Genomic DNA, 24,802 nt, shown 5'->3' on the forward strand with positions numbered 1-24,802 from the left:
CTTGTTGAAAAAACTTCAGTCATGATTTTTAGAAATGGTGGTAAGTTGAAGGAGAAAGAAAAATGGTTTTATGATAGTAATTCTCTAGAAAATGCTGATAGTTTGAGCTACCTTTGAATTGTAACGAAATTTAATGGTAAATATAGTATTACACAAGAGAAATTAGCTAAGTCCAAGCTAGGCTCCTGTCGTCGCCACAAAACACATGCAGTACTCAAAGAGGAGAGTACACGTGGGCACGAGATCCTGATGAAGAAACCCAATAATCAATGTTGATTCAATGAAATACATCTAACAAGCGTACACATGAACACGAATAAAGGTACGTGTATCACATTTATCTAAAAACATGTTCAGCACTACGGAATACAGATTGGTGTATTTGTGAGAAACATATCATTCTTTTCTTCTTGATATGTTCACCCTAAAAACTACAAATGAAACTAAATCACATAACGACAATTTAATGAACAACTGAAAATATATTTAGTCAATTTTCTTTACATGTTGATGATTTCATTGACTGGTCATCGCTCACTGTGGTGTTGTTTACCCCATCAGTCCCACAGTACTGACCGGTCGGTTCAGTCATCGACATTAGTCCTATGGTTTCCATATTGGATTGTCTCCATCTGGTTATCCTGGAATTTAACGCGCCGGCCTGAAACAAAGGTCACATACCACTGAGTTAATATAGTAATGGTTGATCCCAATGGCGTCGCAAATGTCCGTCGCCAGTGACCTTAATATACTACAACCGATATAACAGAAAAATTTTCTTATTTGATGTAACTGAAAGGTCTTCCTTATAGCAACATATATTGTAGAACATAATTGAAAAGGAAGACAGGATATTCTCAAAGTGTAAGCAACAAAGCTGTAATTCAAACTATAAAATATGAACAAAGAAGAGGCTAACAGGAGAATACAAGGATTAAAAAGGCGGGTGATTAGGAAGTACAAAGGCCTAGAGATATCTGCATTATCGACGACACCTCCCATGAAAATGTAGGTTTGATCACGTAATGTCATGTTAATGAAGAGAGAACCGGGGAAGTGGAGAAGAAACCACAATGAACGGTAATAAGCATTTAAAAATAAGTCAATCTTATTTTCCACCAGGTGGTACAGCATTTCCTTATGTGATAATAATAGTGACAATAAAACTTGCCATATTTTCACGGAACAGTTTATAGGTAATTATCATTGTATGTTATATCAAAGTATCTATTCCTAAAAAGAAATCTTCATTTTTCAGTTGTAATACAACTTGATATTCCCGACACTAGGTTCTATAAATAGAACGCAGAATACTATTAGGCTCACTAAAGCCCTTGAAGATATGTTACTGTACCTAGAAAGGGACACTTTGATATTTTGGCTTACATCGGGAGGTACACAAGCAATTTAAGCGAACAATTATAAACTAAAAATTATATCCAAATAAAAACCGTCGCGCGGCACATAAAGACAGCTTTGTTCTCGTGATTAATTTTATTTTCAAAATGTCCGCGTAACCATAATCAGCAGCCAGTAAAGCTGTTATACTGATTAACTGACATAAAAGTATCATGCAGTGAAAATTGGAAATTAGAACGCCTTCTTAAGAGATAGAGATTCTTCACGATCAGAAACTCGAAATGTAACTCTTATCATAGAGCTAAGCAGTACGTAGCCCGTAATGGTTCATTATACTGTAGTAGATATCGAGGTAAGCAACTGATGTAAAACATATCCACAGATCTAGAGAAGTAGACTCTGATTAAGAGTCTCAATACATTTATGTGACGTAAGGCAAACACACGGAACGAACACCGAGTGTGTCTGTGTTCCTGAACAACTAAGGACATGTATAATTCTGACTTCAAAAGACAACGCGTCGATGTTCTAGGATATAATTACCTGCTTGTAATTAAATATACATGATGTAGGGATACGATACGCGATGTAGTGTGATTATAAATGATGACGTGATATGATACATGATGTAGTAAGATGATACATGATGTAGTGAGATGATACATGATATAGTGTGATGATACATGATGTAGTGAGATGACATATGATGTAGTAAGATGATACATGAAGTAGTGGGATGCTACATGATGTAGTGAGATGCTACATGATGTAGTGAGATGACACATGCTGTAGTGAGATGGCATATGATGTAGTAAGATGATACATGATGTAGTGTGATGATACATGATGTAATGATGCTACATGATGTAATGTGATGTGATGATACATGATGTAGTAAGATGATAAATGATGTAGTAAGATGATACATGATGTAATGATGCTACATGATGTTGTGTGATGATACATGATGAAGTGTGATGATACATGATGTAGTAAGATGATGCATGATGTAATGTGATGATACATGATGTAGTAAGATAATAAATGATGTAGTAAGATGATACATGATGTAGTGAGATGATACATGATATAGTGTGATGATACATGATGTATTAAGATGATACATGTTATAGTGAGATAATACATGATGTAGTGTGATGATACATGATGTAGTGAGATGATACATGATGTAGTGAGATGCTACATGATGTAGTGAGATGACACATGCTGTAGTGAGATGGCATATGATGTAGTAAGATGATACATGATGTAGTGTGATGATACATGATGTAGTGAGATGACCTATGATGTAGTGAGATGATACATGATGTAGTGAGATGCTACATGATGTAGTGAGATGACACATGCTGTAGTGAGATGGCATATGATGTAGTAAGATGATACATGATGTAGTGTGATGATACATGATGTAGTGAGATGATACATGATGTAGTGAGATGCTACATGATGTAGTGAGATGATACATGATGTAGTGAGATGATACATGATGTAGTGAGATGATACATGATATAGTGTGATGATACATGATGTAGTGAGATGACATATGATGTAGTGAGATGATACATGATGTAGTGAGATGATATATAATGTAGTGAGATGCTACATAATGTAGTCAGATGATACATGATATAGTGTGATGATACATGATGTATTAAAATGATACATGATATAGTGAGATGATACATGATGTAGTGAGATGATACACGATGTAGTGAGATGATACATGATATAGTTTGATGATACATGAAGTAGTGTGATGATACATGATGTAGTGAGATGATACATGGTGTAGTATGATGATACATGATGTAGTAAGATGATACATGGTGTAGTTTGATGATACATGATGTAGTGAGATGATACATGATATAGTTTGATGATACATGAAGTAGTGAGATGATACATGATGTAGTGAGATGCTACATGATGTAGTGAGATGCTACATGATGTATTGAGATGACACATGATATAGTGAGATGATACATGATGTAGTGAGATGATACATGATGTAATGAGATGATACACGATGTAGTGAGATGATAGATGATATAGTGTGATGATACATGATGTAGTGAGATGACATATGATGTAGTAAGATGATACATGAAGTAGTGAGATGCTACATGATGTGGTGAGATGATACATGATATAGTTTGATGATACATGAAGTAGGGAGATGATACATGATGTATTAAAATGATACATGACGTAGTGAGATGATACATGATGTAGTGAGATGCTACATGATGTAGTGAGATGATACATGATGTAGTGAGATGACATATGATGTAGTAAGATGATACATGAAGTAGTGAGATGCTACATGATGTAGTGAGATGATACATGATATAGTTTGATGATACATGAAGTAGTGAGATGATACATGATGTATTAAAATGATACATGATGTAGTGAGATGATACATGATGTAGTGAGATGTTACATGATGTAGTGAGATGACACATGATGTAGTGAGATGATACATGATGTAGTGAGATGCTACATGATGTAGTGAGATGATACATGATGTAGTGAGATGATACATGATGTAGTGAGATGACATATGATGTAGTGAGATGCTACATTATGGAGTAATAAAACTGAAAAACAAAAAAATCCCTGCATGTCCGAATTACCTTTGAAGTATCTAGTATATTCATCAACGCTCCACAGAGCACCCCAATGGACGACATCATCACCAACATAAGGAACAAATGGTTGTAACCGTCCAGTTCGACTTCTACGTCCGTCCTACATGTATAGGAATCAACAGTGGTACGTTACATTAGTTAACGCATTGGATGTATTAGTTAAACGGGTCAGTTAAACAGCTACAATATTGATCATACCTCCATCCAAGTGCTGATAAAGTTCTTTACAATGCGAACTGCTATTTCACTGAGAGATCAAAATTACATCATAATGATGATGAGATAGAAAATACATGATAATATTATGAATCATTTCATCTTCTTTACAATTTATTCCGGCAGAAGATACGTCGCAATAAAACAGCTAAAGTTTCTTTGACATTAAGTTCATTAACCAATCAGCAAATGATTTCAAGTTTACGTTTTTTGTCTCTGCAGTACATATCCCGATACAACAAAGGTCAGCGCTGTAACTGTGTTCCTCACTAGGTACATCAGTCCTCCAAGAGTTCCTATGTATGAGGCGGGACAGAGGTCCACGAGCACCTGCCATAACAATACCTACAAACAACATGATTACATTAAAGTAGAACATTTAAACAGTAGACTCATATTGCTACTGACAGCAAAACATCAATACTTCGGTTTGGAAGTTTTAATCAAGCATTTCCTTTTTTTATGTGAACTGTTCCCCAACACACTCATTTTACAAAGCCAGCCAAACAATTACGACTTTCGACGAGGAAGCTACTTTTGATGTCAGGGTTACGTCAATTTAAAACGATTGGTTCATGTTAACAGTCATATGTCATTTGGACATAATATACCCTATCAGCTATTATGTAAACGGGCGATTGATTTATTTTCAAATGGTTCTGAGGAATACTTATGAACGATACTATTCCAACATTTCCCCCCTCTGAAAAATAACCATTTTGAACATCAGATATTTGTAAAGTCTTTCCTTTGCATTAATCAAATGTCCCAAGCAGACTTTCAGCAGGAAAGATTTCTTTTTATAGAATAAACTGATAGGAACTTCTGCGTTCCAATACATATATATATATTATATAGTCATTTAAGTTACGCTGCTTCAACAATTAAGATAATGATGTCACACCAAGTCGTTCTTAAGGTAAACTTATATGCTTCACAGTGATATTGATTCGAGTGTGAGGCATTAGAGTAAACGATATTACAAATTGTACCCCTATCATTCACTTTGATTGGTCACATGATATTTACAGATGTTTCCATGTAAAATAAGCCGAGAGCCGAAAAAAGTAGCATATAATCCACAAAATTAACTGTTTAGATTTAATAACCGTTACCGTTTTTTGCATATTTAGTACGCGTGTCAAAAACTACTGCGTTTAATAAATATCTGATTATTACATTCTCTTTCGTAAAATAGTAAATCGTGGTTTTCACTAAATAATTTAAAATGAAGCTATTGTTCTTTTTTTCATTAGGAAATATAACTACAAGGAAGGAACTGTTTGTATTTGATGATACATGTATTCTGGATACATAACATGTTATGGATATTCGATTGTTGGTCAGTCGATATAAAGTGTCCTTATATATTTGAAGATATTGTTAAGTTTCCCAACATCTTTGGCAACGTTGAGATGATTTAATTAATGACTGGGGGTCAAAAGGACAAAAAGGGGAGGTTTGTTATTTTCAAGTAAAATATATCTGCCATTTTTTAATTCAGTGCACGCAGAGAACGTAGAATTGAGAAGAGCGGCTACAACAAAGACTATATCGCAGTTCACTACCAATGCAAACTCACAGTGAGTATTCCTTCACCTATCCCGTCTGCCAAGGCAATGGTGATAATATTGAAATCAGGACAGAATCCAAGTATGGCATAGAATGTCAGCATCCACGATTGAAATAAAGTAGTCATAATTCCGTCACAGTCGATCTTCGCCTGCAATCAAAGGTAAGTACCGGATTTAATGGCACGCCAATGACGTCGGTACATCATCGTTTTCGAGGTTTTATCCCGACAAAAATAGTTCCTTGCTTACAACTTGTTATATGGACGAACAACATAAAAACACTATGACAAAAGCCAACATGTGAAAGAGTAACGTCGTTTTACTTGGGGAATGGGAGCCCTCTTGAAGTAGACTGTGCAACAACATTTAATGTTTTTGTGAAAGCAGTAAAGAACCCCTCATATCGTAGTCCTGGAGTAGGGAGATGATATGTATAATTCATATAAATGAAATTGGCCTGAACGCATTTGAACATTAACCAACGAAATATGAATTCATATTAAGACTTTATCAACACACGATATGACATCTGAAGGGAAATAGTAGAAACCAGGTCAACAAAAAAATGTTCCTGACTTTCGAAAATATAAACATAAAATGGACAGGTAACCGTGGTCTGCAATAAATGATGACTTTGTCTTGGTGTACTCTGTTCAATTAAGAAACTGGTGTCGGTCACCAACGGCACAGTTAAGACTGTATTAAATAACGGCATATACTGGAAGCGTTACTTACAAATTGTACCGTGATCAATATCATATTAACCGACCTATCTCGAAAAAACATTATCATCAGAGGTTTTTAAAAATTTGAACCAGGGTATTCACAAAAGGTTTATTATAGTAAGTGGATGAGATGAGTGGTAATGTCACTGTTGATACCTACCAGTGGGAAACATACAACAGAACTCAGTAAGACACCGAACGGGGATATACCAGTAATTTGGCTTGCCTCTGTCATCGTATAACTATGTCGTAACTTCAAAAAGTCTCTGTAATGAATAATGATAAAACAATGAAATACATTTTAGTATCAATTTCGTATTAGAAATTGTGTTTTTTCTGCCTTTGCCAAATCTCAATGCACGCGTTCACGTATTTAAATGGTGAGTATGTATAACAGTAACCGCCTGATAAAAAAAAAACTTTTTTATGTTGGTGATATTATGTCTAAACTGAACGTTTATAAGTAAGTGATGTACACTTTTAACACACATCAGCAAGAAGGAAATTGTACCTATAAATCATTGATAATGACGATTGGTGGAAAACTTAATTAAGGGTATTGAATTTGTTTATATTTTTTTCTTACGGTAAATTTGCCTGTTTAACCAGCCAACAGGCAGCTGGGAACCCCATAGACATTATAAACAACCAGTACGATCCCGGCAGCGCCCGCAATTCTCTCAGTGTCTGCAAGGAATAATACCAATAATAAATGTGTGATTTACAACACATTTCTTGTAAACTAGTTCCATATTTCACCCAAAACGAGGAAATTTCTAAATCGATTTGTTTGGTTGGTTTGGTTTAATATTGTTTAACGTCCTACCAACAGTTATGGGATATTTAATGACACCTTCCCTGTTTGCAAGATGCATGCGTGTAGTGTTTGCATGTGTGTTTTGGGAGGCTGCGATATGTTTGTGTTTGTTTCCTTGTGATAGCACGGAACTGATGATTAATCGGGTAACTAGTGTAATCCAACAGTCTGAATCGGTTGTCTTACTGCTAAAGACGGGATAAGTATATTAATCTTTATCTCTATAACAAAAATTGATTACGAGGTATTTGCAATCAGGATGCTTGTGTTGATGTGTACAAGTTTTTATTGTAGTGGTGATTGTTACGGTATAGATGTACATTTATAAAACAAAAACTATCAGATATGTGATACCTGAATACACGTTATGGACATTGAGGTTTACACTACCTGGACAATAAATGTTGCTTACCATTATCTTGTTGTTTTGATAGTCTACTGCTACCTGAGAAGTATTTCGTTGAAGAAGAAACGCTAAAACAATTGCAAACATCACTCCAATTCCACAGGCAACAGCGGCTGTTATAAAGAGAATAAACTACAAAAACAAAGTAACATAATCGTATATGTGGTTAAACATTGAAAGTTGAGTATAACTTTGACATGAAAAACATGAAAAAAGCGATGCGTAAACAAAGCCATAATTCTAACTTAAAATGTGAAGGTAAAATATGAACATAGAAAAGATTTACATGGAAACCATCGTAAAAGTACAAAAAGATGAACCCAGGAAATCCAATTGAGTACGGACAGTCTGTACCATCGACAACACCTATTATCTAAAGTAGAAGATAAACCTAGGAAATAAAATTGGGTAAGGATAGTTTGCATCATCAACAGCATCTGCTATCTAAGGTAAAACTTAGAGGGATGCAACGTTATCATTGCGAGAATCGGTTAGTGACAAGGAAACAGTGCACACTAATTAGCATAATAAGAGCACAATGAAACAAAAAATTAATCTTCATATAACACGGATATAGGCATTTCCCCGATTAGATCAAGTTGGCGACTATGACTTGCCTATAGTCTTTATCGACATGAATCTTTAGAAACCTTGTGTTGTACATGTAAGTGTGTCCGTCAGGAGTCGACATCTATGGCAGACATCATTATATTTCGAGCAAACTCTTGAATATCGAATGTTCAATATATTCTTGCTATTTATAGCTGTAAAATCGCATGTTTTGTCCATCTACTATCCTGGTATTAACAGCAAAAACATTTTTTGATTTTGTTAACCCGAGTGTTAGTCACATTTTGTGGGATCGACGTGTAGTTCAGTTCAAAACCTGATTTTTTAATTTCGTGTGTATGGTAAAACATTGTTTACCTCAGGGTTTTAAGGGGCTTCTTGCATAGTTACACTTTCGAACTTGAAATTTTGACAAAGATACTCCGCAAAAACTTCAAAACGCACACACTAATAGGAAATGATATATCCATCAATAGAGTCGCCATACCTTAGGGAGCTGAATAATAGGTCTAATACTGTTGTTACATTACGTAGTCATGTGGTGGACCATCCACCATATATTATGGTAATCTTACCTAGCCATACGGAAGGTATGAACCCTACAGTCGTGGCGACGTAAGGCGTAACATATAGGCTCAATCCCTGGCCGCAATATCCCAATGAACTGAACATCAGGGCGATAAACGTGGCTTCCGGAAAACAATGGGAGATCACTCTGGTCTGTACAACTGACGATCAAAATACAAAAAACAAAGACAATAAAATGATCATAAATTAATAACAATGTTAAAAAATCAAAGCAACCTTTAAAGGTAGGCTTTCTGTTTACATAGACATCACAGGATACAAGGTACAGGACAAATAGATGTTAATCTGATCGAATGTTAAGGGAAATGAGGAGCATGTCCAAAGATTGGGAAAAGCAGACACTGCGAGATTCATTTAAAATTAATTTTATTGCATCGAAGATACTATTGTATTAGGCACAGTCAGTGCCAATTAAAGCCCTTTCCAGAAGAAAATACACACATTTCAAACATTCATATATACATATATAGAAAGAGAATTATAGAGAAGATGTAATATCTGTTCAAATGAATAGGAGAGTAGTAGAATAAATTAATACATGATCACAGAAAATGATAATTAGAATATCATAGATTTCAACGGAGTACTATAGTCTAGTGTTTTGTAGAAGCTCGTCAACGTCACTGTCACTATACACAGTGTCTTCCTACCCAATTACCTTAGAGTTATATTAAGATAATTTGAAGTATATTACATGTATATATATAGTAACCAGTTAAAATCTTACAGATTTTGTAAGATTTTCCAGGACACCATTAGATTATCAATTTCTTTGGTTCAATACTAAGGGTCATATGACCATTTGTGAAGGTATTAGTATTAAAGATGATATCATTGCTCTCGTTATAATTAGATAATGCATTAAATAAAACTTGTCTTTCATCAATATATCTGGGGCAATTGAGGAAAATATCTTCAATAGTATCACTACATTCACAATTAGGGTTACCTGTAAGATGGTCATTATTTAAATCTGAGACTTCGAGAACGCTCATTCATGATCGTGTCTAGGTTACCGGACTGGTTGCTTTTAAAGCATCAAGACCTCTTACATGTCTGATGTTTCCCTTTGAGATTTGACCCCTAGCATCTACGATGAGTTCACAAAAGACGAAACAGCTTTGTGGTGCAGTTTAATGAATGTCAGGCATACTGTATCTGTTTCCAATTATTTAGGATGCAATCAACCGTGTGTATCTTTCGTTCATCTGTGTTGCAGTGAATATTACATGTATTTAACACAATCGCGTTGTTAAATTTGACATTTCTAGTAGGCATTTATATCGACTATGTATGCGAACTGTAAGCAGTTCAATGTTTAACTAAAGAAGGTATATTGTATTGAAATATACAAACCCCACTACACTGGTGTAATGTTATTGTGTTAGAATGTGCTGTGCTAACAGGTCACACAGAGATGAACACATAATATACGTACATATATTCTAGAACATGCTTATAAAAGTGTTGATAGTCACAACTCTTAGATACATACAACGTAGAGATCCGTCCCCAAACGCAAGTAGGCTATACCCAGCCACCATTAGTATGTACATAGGCGTAGTCACAGGGGCTTGTGACGTTGCTCCCACGGCGAACATCACTGACCCAATCAGTGGCAGTATGCTAAACAAAATTACAGAACCTAGAACAAACAAGACAAATCTTAAAGTACGGCGTTACTTCATGGGATTCATCGAACTGTCTAGTCAGGTCATACAGGGATCGACAAAGCTTACAGAATAGCGTTCCTTCTTCGAACTGTCTAGTCATGTCATAAAGGTATCAACAAAGCTTACAGAATAGCGTTCCTTCTTCGAACTGTCTAGTCATGTCATAAAGGTATCAACAAAGCTTACAGAATAGCGTTCCTTCATCGAACTGTCTAGTCAGGTCATACGGGTATAGACAAAGCTTACAGAACAGCGTTTCTTCATCGAACTGTCTAGTCAGGTCATACAGGTATCGACAAAGCTTACAGAATAGCGTTCCTTCATCGAAATGTCTAGTCAGGTCAAACAGGTATAGACAAAGCTTACAGAACAGCGTTTCTTCATCGAACTGTCTAGTCAGGCTATACAGGTATAGACAAAGCTTACAGAATAGCGTTCCTTCATGGGTGTTATCGAACTCTCTAGTCAGGTCATACAGGTATAGACAAAGCTTAAAGAACGGCGGTCCTTCATTGAACTGTCTAGTCAGGTCATACAGGTATAGACAAAGCTTACAGAACAGCGGTTCTTCATGGGTCTTATCGAACTGTCTTGTCATGTCATACAGGTATCGACAAAGCTTACAGAATAGCGTTCCTTCATCGAACTGTCTAGTCATGTCATAAAGGTATCAACAAAGCTTACAGAATAGCGTTCCTTCATCGAACTGTATAGTCAGGTCATACAGGTATAGACAAAGCTTACAAAATAGCGTTACTTCATCGAACTGTCTAGTCAGGTTATACAGGTATCGACAAAGGTTACAGAATAGCGTTCCTTCATCTCATCGAACTGTCTAGTCAGGTCATACAGGTATAGACAAAGCTTACAGAATAGCGTTCCTTCATCGAACTGTCTAGTCAGGTTATACAGGTATAGACAAAGCTTACAGAATAGCGTTCCTTCATTGAACTGTCTAGTCAGGTCATACAGGTATAGACAAAGCTTACAAAACAGCGTTTCTTCATCGAACTGTCTAGTCAGGTCATACAGGTATAGACAAAGCTTAAAGAACGGCGGTCATTCATTGAACTGTCTAGTCAGGTCACACAGGTATAGGCAAAGCTCAAAGAACGGCGGTTCTTCATGGGACTTATCGAACTTTCTAGTCGGGTCATACAGGTATAGACAAAGCTTAAAGAAAGGTGGTCCTTCATGAGACTTATCGAACTGTTTATGTCATAATGGTGTACATGTACATATGAGAGCTGGGCAATTAATCATTAAAAGGGTATTTTACAATGATATATGTGCATAGGGGTGGTGATTGTTTTGTTTTCTCCACCTTTCACATGGGCCTGTTGTGAATTGATAAACCTATATTTACCTTCCTAGGGGGAAACAACTCTCTCATTTGTGATTTCATCATTGCGTCTTCACTTTATGTTGCGTGACAAGCAAAACAGCTTCCCACACATTTTCAATGTGCCATTGATGATGACAAGATACATTAATGTCACCATTCCAACTTAGTATATTGCAGGAAACTAAAGGAGAAAACTAAACAGTCACTCCTGTGTTTTGTAAACCTCGTGCCAAACTTCAAAACTCCTAATCCCGGGTTGTTATCCTTTGTGTACGACACACATGAACAATACATTATGTTAGTCGTTGTATTATTGACAATGTAACCATGAATATTTTCTAGACAAGGTTAATGAGCATGTGTCGTCACACAATCAGTTATACCCATCAACCGATACAACACGGGTAAACGTTTATGCATGAAACAGACATGATTTCATATATTTATAATCTACTCTGACATACATAACATGTACTTTAATGTATATGAATGAAATATACTCAGTACATTTAACTTGACAAGGGCACTTCGGTTGGTTTGGTTGGTTATAGCTATGGTCAACTCCCTCATCTTCATTTTCGCTAAGAGCAGTTTCAAATCGCCAGTCATGTTTTACTTTCGCCATTGGCGCCAGTGACTCATCAATATATAAGGACGAGCCATGTTTTGGTTTTGAAGAACCCCAGAACCTGGCGACTGCCCCACATAGGTATCGACCCAGTGGTGGACATCCTAGATATTAATAATAATAATATAATAATAATAGTGGTATTTACATGACGTCTTTGCAAGGATTCTAAAATTCAGACGTGAAGAAGTGAGTTTTGATGTCCCTCTTGATCTTGGCCAGGGTATTTGACTTTCTAATAACAGTGATCGTGACGGCTGGTACAGGGTAACAAGCTAATGTAGGTACTAAGCAGCTGTTCCATTCAGTGCCTTGTATCTGTACACCAGAATGTTGCACTGCGACCTGTACCGTACAGGTAACCAGTGCAACGAATAAAGCTCAGGTGTAATGTGCTCTCTTTTTCTAATACGAGTAACTAGCCGTGATGCAGTGTTCTGGACCCTCTGCAGACGACTAGTTAGTTTGTCAGATATACCACAGAGCAGGGCGTTACCATAATCCAACCGAGAGATCGAGGTAACAAGTGAATGCACCACAATCTTGCATGCATCTACAGTTATAAACTGCCGAATACAGTCGATGTTCCTGATCTGGTAGTGACAGGATTTGGCAATAGCGTTCACGTTTCTCCATGTTCAGTGAACTATCAAAGTAAATCCCTAAGTTTTTAACAGTTGGAACAGTCTCAATAGTTCTGGCACTGACCTTGAGCTAGATAGTCATTGTTTGCTGACACTTTGGGGTAAAGACGATCATTTCCGCCTTTCCTGACTAATCTTAGGCATGTTGGCGTTCATCCAGATACTGATATCTGTCAGATAACCTTCCAGACTGTCTGAGACTATTCCAACTGTCCTGTGTTTTGATGACCATGTGCATTTGTGTGTCATCGGCATAGCAATGATAGCGAAGGCTATGGCGACGACAAACCTCTCAAATCAGTTTGGAGTACAAACAACATGTTCGTGGTCCTTCAGAATTACAGCTTGGTAGGATAATTTCACTTTTCTGTCCCATTTGGTGATTCTAAAAAACTGTCCATTATCCATACCGCATTCTTCGATTCTTTCCTAATAATAAGCATTCTTTAACTGAAAGAGTAGTAAACCAACTAGCCATCATTGCTCCCTATAAATCTGTTGGTGAACTGTTAATTTGGTCCGTCGCCACTATATCTCTGCTTTTCTAAGGTTCTGTTTTTCTACGCGGATATTTTCATTATAACACGGGGCATTTGGCCTCACAGTTATCACCTTAGTCTGCAGAGGTGCGTGATTCTATATAAGGGCTTCTATACCAGATGTGTATGCTTCAACACGACCACCAACCTCGCCTTCAGTAGATTGAAGGTCGGAACAAGACTGAATGTCATTGTTGAAATCTGGTATTGAAATTTCGCGGAATTTCCGGAAGCTCCCTTCTTTCCTTGCACGATTTGGCTTACTACAATTCAGTGTTGTGTGGACAGCAAAATGATCACCGGATTTGTTCCCCTTTACATCACCTAGACATGGATCAATCACTGAAATAGCTCCATGAATGACTGAGTTATCTTCCCTCGTTATGATCACATCTAGTGTGTGGCCATAGGTGTGTGTAGCTTCTGTCACATGCTGAATCAGACCCATGGAATCTAGTAGGCCAGAAAACTGACAAGCATCAACATTAGATAGACCGTCTAAGTAGAAATTTAGATCATCCGTAATAAATAATCTCTTGTGGTACAACAACTTTGTGGTCTAAAAAGGTAGACCATTCATAAAAAAAACACTGTATTTCGAAAAGCATTCTGTTAAGATGGAGGTACCTGTAAATGATACACAATATAAATTGTTTATCACCAGCAATGACAGAACAAGACATGTGCTCAAAGTGTGTGTATACATCATCATGGCTGGAAGAGAGATGTCTCATACTTAGGCCTTTCTTAAACAGAACAGCCACCCCACCACCACGTTTGCCGAGTCTAGCATTGTGGAGGAATCCATAGCCTGTTGGTATTAGCTCAGCTAGGACCTGGTCATCGATATCTGAACCTAAACAGGTTTCTGTCAATGCATGAATGTCAATGTCCTGAGATGTTACAAAATCACCGATGGACAATGACTTATTTTTCACCGAGCGACAGTTTAAGGACACTAAATTAAGAGAACTAACTGACTTACAGTGACCAGCTGTAGGAATCCGTGTGGAAGTATCGTTACAAGAATGCACAATAGTGTTGATGCCTGATACTTATTTAAGTGCAGTGTGGCCCTGCAAGAAAGAGTGCGAGGCGGACAGACCATTTGTAGTGACCAAATGGATGAGGTTATCAGTGTTCAGGCCCGAGTGGAGGAGGGCTCGTGGTCGTAGACAGTCAGATTGACCGAGGCCCAGGACAACGAATTAATAGTACGACAACAAATATGGGATTTTTCATTAATACTTACGGCCATTCCCAAGTCTGTCGATCACTAATCCTGAGGGCAGACACACGACGACCGAGCTGTAACCGATAACCAAATCAAAACGAACGTTAGGGCAATTTTGATTTTAGTGGGACCATTAAACAAAGTTTGCAACCGCACACAGTTCCGTCATATGCTTCATAGTTACTTTATTTAGGGAATCAGTATTTTATTTTGTTATGAAATAATTTTAACAAATGTATTGAACCCCTCCCCATCCAAACAAATACATGGTAAAGTATTTGTTAACATTTATCAACATGCTAATCCATCGGCTTACGCGTCTTAAGATGTTTCGTATGAAATGTTCAATGACTTGCATCCATATTGTCAGTCAGCATAGTACATTCCCAATAACACAGTAATTAAAACGTCATTAGGAGCTGCTATACGTTGACAAATATTTGACATGATACTGTAATAATTAGTGCCCTGTATCTGTAATGTGAACAACTACACTATACAATTATGGACTTTAGATGAAGTCCACACTTGTTTCGTTATATGACATTTTACAATGGGATTAATTGTTTTTCTTGTCTTAAACACATGGATGGCATGGACCATTTTGGAACCACAGTGTGAAGGACTCCAAATACAAAATAACATCCACAATTTCAGATTCAGTTCATGTGATATTTAATTTCAAGTAAATATCATTTACACAATCGACATCATTCATAGCATCACATAGTTCAGAATTTAATGAGATATTTAATTTGTAGTTGAATTCAGAAGTTTGATTTGTAACAGATTTACAGACTGGCTCTAGAAATTACATATGCCTATATTTAGTGGCGGTCTGTTATGCTTTTCTATTTATAGATTGAGGTCTGTAATACTTTGCTATTTATAGAACGAGGTATGTAACAGATTTACAGACTCATCACATGACGTCGCACCTCCAATCAGTGATGGGGATTAGCAAAGTATACGCATGGGCTTGTTCGAAAATGCTGTAGTCTCTGTTACACAGGAGTTCAAATATATTAAGGAAATTCCACTTTTTGAGCAATAGGAGTATGTTTACTTGGAGCGCGTCATAATTAAACAAAAACATCACACTTACGTCCATCTAGTCACGGAGAATAATAAATTATAACGGACCTCTCCGAGACCAAGACACACTTTACAGCCGGTATGGTTACTTGTGTTGTTTGATCCGGTGTCGGAATGCTGTTAACAGAAACTAAATACGGGTTAAATTGACCATGAAGTTATGTCAGCAATCTGTCGGTGACACTTTATACTTGTCTTGTTAATTTGTTTTGTGTTTTGTTTCTATCATTCAGGTACAAATTGTGCAAGATCGTATTTCGAACATTTCTACTTTCGTTTTGCACCGTGTCATGTAAATGCACATATCTATTCGTGGCCCAGTTGAATCGCATATATACCTTTTATTTTATTTACTAAATTGCCTGATTAATCACTGAATATGCGATATACTTATGTCTCCTTTCTTACGCGCTGTACTTTCTTTCTCTGTTTCACACTTTAGACAAACATTTCCTATCCGGCAAAATATCAGAATATCATATGAATACCGTGTTATGTAGTGTCATAAAGCCATCACATAAATTATGTTTATAAATGTAACGTGTGCAATATCACTCTGGAAAAGACGTCACGATCGAATAGGAACAATCAATATGCCGTCACGTCATTGTGAAGCGCACGCAATTTTCATCGTTTCAGAGGCGCCCAAGTGCAAAATATTCTGTCATTCCTTTTCCTTCGTATTACATTTATGATACTCGGTTTGGGTTTTTCATATTTGATTTTTTTTCATTTTACTCGACAAAGGCTCGCAAACATGAAAAATCCAAAACTTGTATCATAAATCTAATATGAAGGGACACTTATGACATATCCTCTTCATATCTAACTTCATTTCAACTTTTCATTCACAGGTAATGTCCTCAGTACCCCGTGCAGTGTAGCTACATTGGTTAATCATCTGAACCTCTGTAAGGGTAAACGAACTTAACGATAAAGACAATAAAATGTACCAATTGATATCAGGTTTAATAGTGTCGATAATGTAATGGAATTCGTTTGATTGTTTTAGGGAATATGATTAAACTGCACCTGTATAAGAATAAAAAAGCACGGACTAGCAAGTGTTGATACATCTGTTTACTACCCAACTCATGAACTCTCTGTGTACTACATGTAGTTATATGATCACAACCATCTGAATTGTTTTGTGTGTACTTGACTTATATTATCAAATATATGAATGGCGCATTGTTAGACGCTAGGTACTTATTGATTGACAAGCTCCATTTACTAGACAAAATAGTTATTTGTTGTGAATTAGATATACCGGTTGTCTATGCGTTTAATAGCATGTTCGTACACGTCATACAGATTCCTGATCTAGTGTTGTTTGGTGACTTTTAGTGCGATATTTAAGTACCGTCACTGTACCCAAATCACGACAGTACCCAAAACGGAACACTTGTTGGAAAACGGACCAAGAAACTGTCATTCAATGCAAAGAAATACTTTTATGTATACAGTTTTCATTTCATAATACTTATGATAATTTAACTTATTTAACCTTTATTGGCTGCTGATTATTGTTACGTGGATATTTTAAGGTGAGAATAATGTCAAAAACAAGACTTTCATGATTTACGTGTCGTGCGACGCTATTTATTTGGATATCATTTTCAAAGGTCTATTTTATCAAAACAAATGCTAGTTTGGAGAAGAATTTTTATCAGAACCCTCGTTGACTCTTACATATTTTAACTATGCATATGTTGTTCGTACCATCTGAGTGTTTTTGTGTGTACTTGACTTACAGTTATCAAACATATGAATACGGGCTACATTTTAAAAGACAAAATAGTTATTTCTTGTGCATTATACGTACATGGTTGGTTGTCTATGCATTTAAAGGTGTGATCGAGTAAAGTCATATGGTTTACTGATCTAGAGTTTTTTGGTGACTATGAGCGCGACTGTATCTCGCTCTACGCTATTTTACGTATTAGACGGGATCATCATTATTCAAGTAGTCATTGGTAAATTTGTTGTGTATCAGGCATGTAGTCATCGCTCAGTGAGTGTTATGTTGTGTACCAGACATGTAATCATCATTCATTGAGTGGTGTGTTGTGTTGTGTATCAGACATGTAGTCATCATTCATTGAGTGTAGTGTTGTGTACCAGACATGTAGTCATCATCCAATGAGTGCTGTGTCTTATATAAGACATGTAGTCATCACTCAGTGAGTGTTGTGTTGTGTATTAGTCTTGTAGTCATTACTTAGTGAGTGTTGTGATGTGTACAAGTCATGGTGTCATCACTTAGTGAGTGGTTTGTTGTGTTCCAGAAATGACGTCATCACTCAGCGTGTGGTTAGTTGTGTACATAACATTAGTTTTCACTCAGTGTAATTGGCACTGAGTGACATTTTGTATGAATACTTACATAACTATTCATCATTTCGTTTTGCAGGCTGACAGGAATTTCCGAAAAATAGTAAACTCCAAAAACCATGAAGCTGTTGCAAACTAACACGCCATATCGCCAACATTCTGAAGAGAAAAAATGAAACTGAGCTAAATGTTGCTTGTTACTTACATTCAAGATAAAAAAAAAAAGCGTCAAGCAGAAATGAAAGCATAAACCAACGACTACGCATAATACCATTTTAGGTCAACCGAGTCACTAAACTTCACTTTATTGCAGTATTATTTCATCATTTTGTAAAAGTCGATCCGCCGTTAAAAGGCATTCTTGGTTAGTGTAACATCAATGAGTAAACTGTGAGTAAATAACGTTGTACGTATTGTCTCAGTGTTGTGCTTGTGTGACTTATCCTCTTTCTGATTTAACTTGTCTGTCTATATTTGTAACTAACAAAGATTGTCTTTTTCACTCACGACAATTTAATTAACACATTTAAAACATGATATTGTATAAAGTTATCACTACAGCGTGATATCTCTTGCATGCTCACTACCTAATAAAATTTCACTTTTATTACCAGAAGGATGCACACCCGCACACACATGAATACCTGACACGCACTGTGACGTCAAAACACTGTTAGATCATTTTCTCACATCTTTGCGTATACAAGATTGTCCATGGGTGTAGGATAGGGGAATTCCACCCGAGGGATTTTCAAATTTGGTAAAACCAGAGAGTTTTCGAATTGGGTAAAAACCGAGGCTTTACACTTTTGAGCATGAAGGAGTATTTTTCTCTCATTCCAACTATCAGAATAAGCGTGGAAACCATGAAAATGCGTTTGCACTGGCTACCATTTTGAAAATATCATTTTTTCTCTGAGCTTCTTTTTACCAAAACGAATCGGTCAGCGATATTTACATTTATTGCAGTATACCCCATATTCGCAAACGATGCCTGCGCAGAAAAGGTAATCTCTTCTTTGTAATGTGTACGGTAACATATCTTAAAAGGTTTTAATTTCACCCAGTCACCTTCTCCGCATTGTGGCATCGGAATTCGTGACGTGACGTCATTGTTGAGCCATTGTGACATCACGTCACGTAAAATGGGGTGTACGATTATAAGACTCTTTCAAGTCCAGGGGTGAAAGATAGGGAAATTTCACCAGAGGGTCCAACAACCACGAGGGAACGGACTATGCATACTTAAATCTATTTGTATTAATTTTATCTTTCAGAATATTCCGTTCACTCTCAATATTCCTACATTTTGCACTATTGTCACTCAATAGTTATCCCACAGAGAAAAAATGTACCTTTTAGATTGGACAATACTAAGAGTGACGATTTTACTTGTGCAGATAGAATGTTTCATTTAACTTCACTGCATTAAAGAAATGCGTTTATCAAATAAAAATTCATGATATTTGACTACAAAACTGTAATAATTATAGAATCTTAAATGAGTTTTCATTTCCTATAAGATTTTATGAAATGAGTCTTAGGAGTTTTTATTTTTGCGAGGTTTGGCGTTTCATAAAAGCTCATATGAAATGAAAACAAATTTAAGTCACTTTTTATCACATGACTCAGAAAACGTACATTTTGACAGGTTTTAAGCCAAAATGTAGAGGGCTTAATCAAACGATTTATGACGTCACGTCGTTGTCCATATTATGACGTCACAATCGATTTCTGACTGGCACAGCCAATGAAAAACGCTCCATGGTATATTACACTAGTGACATATGTAAAAATATTACACGGCCGAATTCACTGGATAACAGGCCGATTATGTTGATAAATACAGATACCGTAGGGTTTACGATCATATTTTGTGTATACAGTATACGTCATTAGTTTCCCAGAAGACTTTCACGCATGGAAGTGGACAAAATGTTTACAGATTAACCTCCCGGCGGAGTTTTTTCAACGAAATCGAAATCGTCAGCGAGATTTAGCATACCCCATACTTGAAAACAGAGTATGCGCAGAAAAATATAATCTCATCTTTCTAGAGTGTACGGTAAAATTATCGTAAAAGGTTTTAAGTTTATCACGTTGTCCTCTCCGCATTGCGGCATTGGTGTTTTCCAAATCTGTGACGTCACGTCATTGTTGAGTCATTGTGACGTCACGGCCTTGTAAGATAGAATCAGCAAGAACGGTTATCTTGGTCTTAACACATGGGGTACAAGGTTACATGAACAGCGTTATCTTATATGATCGGATATGAGAGAAAATTGCCTACACTCTCTTACCCTGGACAACTCGGTCTTATACACACGGAAATGAGAGATGTACGTATCCAATGTGGAACCCCCGCATGGAATAACTCTACCCACCTGTAAACTCTTACTATTTAGGTGCATTAATATGAAATAGGCGAGACCTAGTCAGCGGGCACACCTGAAGGTTGAACAGATAGAATCCAATCCTTGCACATAAATAAGATGAACAAACCAAGCTAGAAATACAGTTTTAAAGAACACAATCAAAATCTAAACGTCGCAACGTCCGTTTCTCTCCAACACAGTTATCAAATGTATACCGAATACCTTTTAAGAAAACTTCATAACTTGTTTTCTGTTCCGTTTTTGTTCCGTTCGTTTTAAACACATTATTCAAAAGTGTTTCATTCGCTGTAAATAACTTAATATATTTCTTTTTGGCTACATTTTGGTCCGTGTCGGTCGTGCACATTATTCAGACTTGGTTTCCATTCGATCATTCTACGAAGTTTATTGGTGTGTACAAACTTACACTGCATTGTGTATTGCTAGTTATATACAAGATATTTTGTTTTTATTAATACTTAAAAGATTTAAATCCTGAAACTACTTTACATATCAAATACACAGAAAAACTAAAGTAACAATCCAAAATTTGATAAACAATTAAGTGTGTATTTATTATCTCATTTGTTTCATCCCCGCCAAAATAGATTAAAACTTATAAAATTATATCTCCAAAAGATACCTTACACATCAAATACACAGAAAAGCTATAAGTCAGACAGGTTACTTTCACGCAGGTACATTACCTGATTGGTTTACCATTGTCTTCCTATATCAACACTTCTTTGTTTTCTAGATAGTAGGGGAACTGAGAACACCACACTCCACATACCGATAGGTGTACCAAATGACCACTGTTCAACTACATTTTTCTCTCAATCTGGACTAAGGAGTGCATAAAAACAGTAACAGTAAGTAACAGTAACATCTCGACTGACAGACAGTGATTCCAGCCACGGACCACATAATTCTAGACAAACCATCTATTAACGAAACTAAATATCTTTATTAAAACAAGGAAAAAATGGGATCCTCATCCGATATGATAACACAAGTTGATACAGTGATAAGTACACACTTATATATATAATTCTTACCTGGCATCATATTTACGTCTGTACACTACTCTGGGTGAATAATAGTGATCATATAGGGATTTCACGGGTGGATGAGAATTGTTTTTTTAAAGTGATGTACACAACGCCCTACTGTCATATTTCATTGAACCAGAGCAAGTAAGGAGATAACTGGACCGATAACTTGCTGGATATAATCTAAATAAAATTATAAATCAATTTCGATGCATTATAATAAGCGTACACAAGTTACCCAACTGCACCAGTGGTTACAGATGTAGCCAGTATTGTTAGCCGGGCTACCAGTGGCGTAGCAAATCATTTTTCGGAGTGTATGCTTACAGAGGGTCGAACACTGCAGGATAGAGGTATGGGAGGGATCATAGCTGGAAAAAGTCTACTAAGCCCTAGAAGTGATATCCCGTGTTCTCGGAGCTCGTTTATTCGCAAGTCATAAAACCGTACTTTTTGTATGAATGATATTAAATTTTGTACTTAACTAAGAAGTGTTTGATTTACATAAATCTTGGAGATTTGTCAATGTGTATAGGCATAACATAACAACACTAATCAGACAACAATTTTCATTATTTTTTTTTGTTTGTTTCTTTCCTCTTTGATTGATACGGGCAATTCATATAAATCATAAAAAAAAAAACAAAAAAAAAAAAACAATCTATGATTAAAGAAACAAATTCTTGATAATTTTGATTTCTCTTTTGGTGAATGATTGTGAGATGCATTTTTTAACTAATAACTGTCCTTCTTTAGAACTCCAAACCATTAACTTATTTCTTGTTATTACACTTTACAACACACTCAGAAATGGAATTTAAGTGTTACTTGTTGAAAAAACTTAAGTCATGATTTTTAGAAATGGTGGTAAGTTTAAGGAGAAAGAAAAATGGTTTTATGATGGTAATTCTCTAGAACATGCTGATAGTTTGAGCTACCTTGGAATTTTAATGAAATTTAATGGTAAATTTAGTATTACACAAGAGAAATTAGCAAAACAAGGTAGGAAAGTACTTGTGCTGTATCCAATGTTGGCAAAAGGAAATATCTCAATATTAAAACCCAACTTAGCGTTTTTGATACTTTTGTGTGCAGTTTCTTTAACTATGGAGCTGAAGTTTGGGGCTTTCACAAAGCACCAGATATTGAGAAAGTGTATTTGATTTTTGGTAAACAAATTTTGAGGGTTAAGAAAAGCACACCTAATGTTATGAGTTATAAAGAATTAGGGAGACTTACTTTTCATGTAATTATAAAATTTAGAATATTTAAACATTGGCTTAAACTTTTAAAGGCTTGTTACGATGAGATGATTGAAAAGGACAGCGACTGGAAAAATAACATCAGAAGCGAATTATTTAGATTAGGTTTGGGATATTTATGGCAAACAGAGGGTAATGAAGGTCAAATTCTGAATATCATTAAATGTAGAATGCATGACATATTTCAACAGGAATTATTTAATTGTTTCATCTACTAAGTGTTCCCTTTATAAATGGATCTGTGTTGTTTTTTTGTCTCAAACAGTATTAAATTAAACCTTTTGGTTTACAAAATATAAAACAACTGCTAAAATTGGGTTGTCAGCGTATACATTGAATATTAAAACGGGTATATTTCATGGTTTAGAAAGAAGATAAAATTTGTATATATTATAACGCTGGTGATATCAAAGAATATCGAATATCATTTTATTGTTAAATGTAGTCATTATGCTGATTGAAGAAACCGTTTCATCAAAAGATATCATCATAAAAAACCTAGAAAGGCAATTTGTTTTATTTAGATTTGATGACAACAAGAAATAATTAAGAACTGTCTAATTTATAAAAACAATCTGTCCTTAGAATTCATTAATATCATATTTTTGCAACAGAATCTCTATGCCTATTCATTCATGTCTAGCTCCTTTGTTCTTGTTTATCTTTCCCTCCATTTTTGACAATATTGAATGCATCAAAATCAGGAATGTATCTTTTTGAAGACAGAGTTATTCGGGTGTGTGTGAGTGAAAGCGTATAGGAGTGGGTATATCTGGGTGTTTTTTTAATGAAGTGCCGTATATGGTTGGGTTCTGAAATCAAGTGTACATGTAGTCATATGTATAAAAATATAACATTATGTGGATTGTCAGTCATAAGTTATGTATACATTAATAATATATTAAAAAGGAAAAGTGTTATGCTGATCTTACGAATTATAAATGAGTTAAGAATGATTGGTGAGTGTGTTGATGCCATAATGATGATTTAGGTGTACTGCAAACCGTTAATTGGATACTGTGTTTCTTTCATAAAATGTAAAATGGCAACAATCCCAGTACTGTAAAAAATAGTCTGTACGAGTTCTGTCGTATGTAAATACCTTGAATAATGACTGTTCGTTAACCTACCTTTTATCCCTTTTGTCGCCATCATACAAGACGTTGTGAAGCGGACCTTTCATGACAATAAACAAACAGGCGTTCCAATCTGTGTAGGTCGCACTGCTGACATATAGTCCGTGTATCATCAGGATCTAGTCACAACTCAACATTCATGTTCAGTACTAAAACAGCAGTGTGTTATCCACCATTCTTGTTCACGCATCATGATTCAATATAGTATGTGTTTTCATCAAGAACACAAATGCATAAATAATTTTAAGGAGAAAAAAAAACTCGTTTGTAATAAAAAAAATACCGGGGGCCATGTAAGGGTGAAGTGAAGTGAACCATGAAACCTTTCTTTAGTTTACCCATGTTAGGGAGGCCCATGTACTTAAAAAAAATGGAACAAAACACCATTTTCAAATGTATATACAATATTTATAACAGTTGTGATAGTCATTATTTTAATCCTATTGTAATCAATGTAGTCATATGAACAAGCACAAAAAGTGTCATTACTTTAACTCTATTATTGAAAATGGAATATAAAACTGGGGCCATGTAAGGGTGAAGTGAAGTGAACCATGA

The 24,802-nt window shown here is 35.9% G+C and overlaps 1 protein-coding gene across 1 annotated transcript; it reads right to left on the bottom strand.

Annotated features, from left to right (window-relative positions):
* Positions 1-490: 490 nt before the first annotated feature.
* LOC110449112 lies at positions 491-5,922 on the bottom strand. The gene is made up of 4 exons (XM_021495744.1): positions 5,830-5,922; positions 4,453-4,592; positions 4,017-4,131; positions 491-661 (listed from the first exon to the last, which is right to left on the bottom strand). The coding sequence occupies exons 1-4, from the start codon at positions 5,920-5,922 to the stop codon at positions 491-493; spliced, it is 519 nt and encodes a 172-aa protein (XP_021351419.1).
* Positions 5,923-24,802: the final 18,880 nt, after the last annotated feature.

This window comes from Mizuhopecten yessoensis, unplaced genomic scaffold (genome assembly GCF_002113885.1).
Source record: "Mizuhopecten yessoensis strain PY_sf001 unplaced genomic scaffold, ASM211388v2 scaffold4495, whole genome shotgun sequence".
Lineage (NCBI taxonomy): Eukaryota > Metazoa > Mollusca > Bivalvia > Pectinida > Pectinidae > Mizuhopecten > Mizuhopecten yessoensis.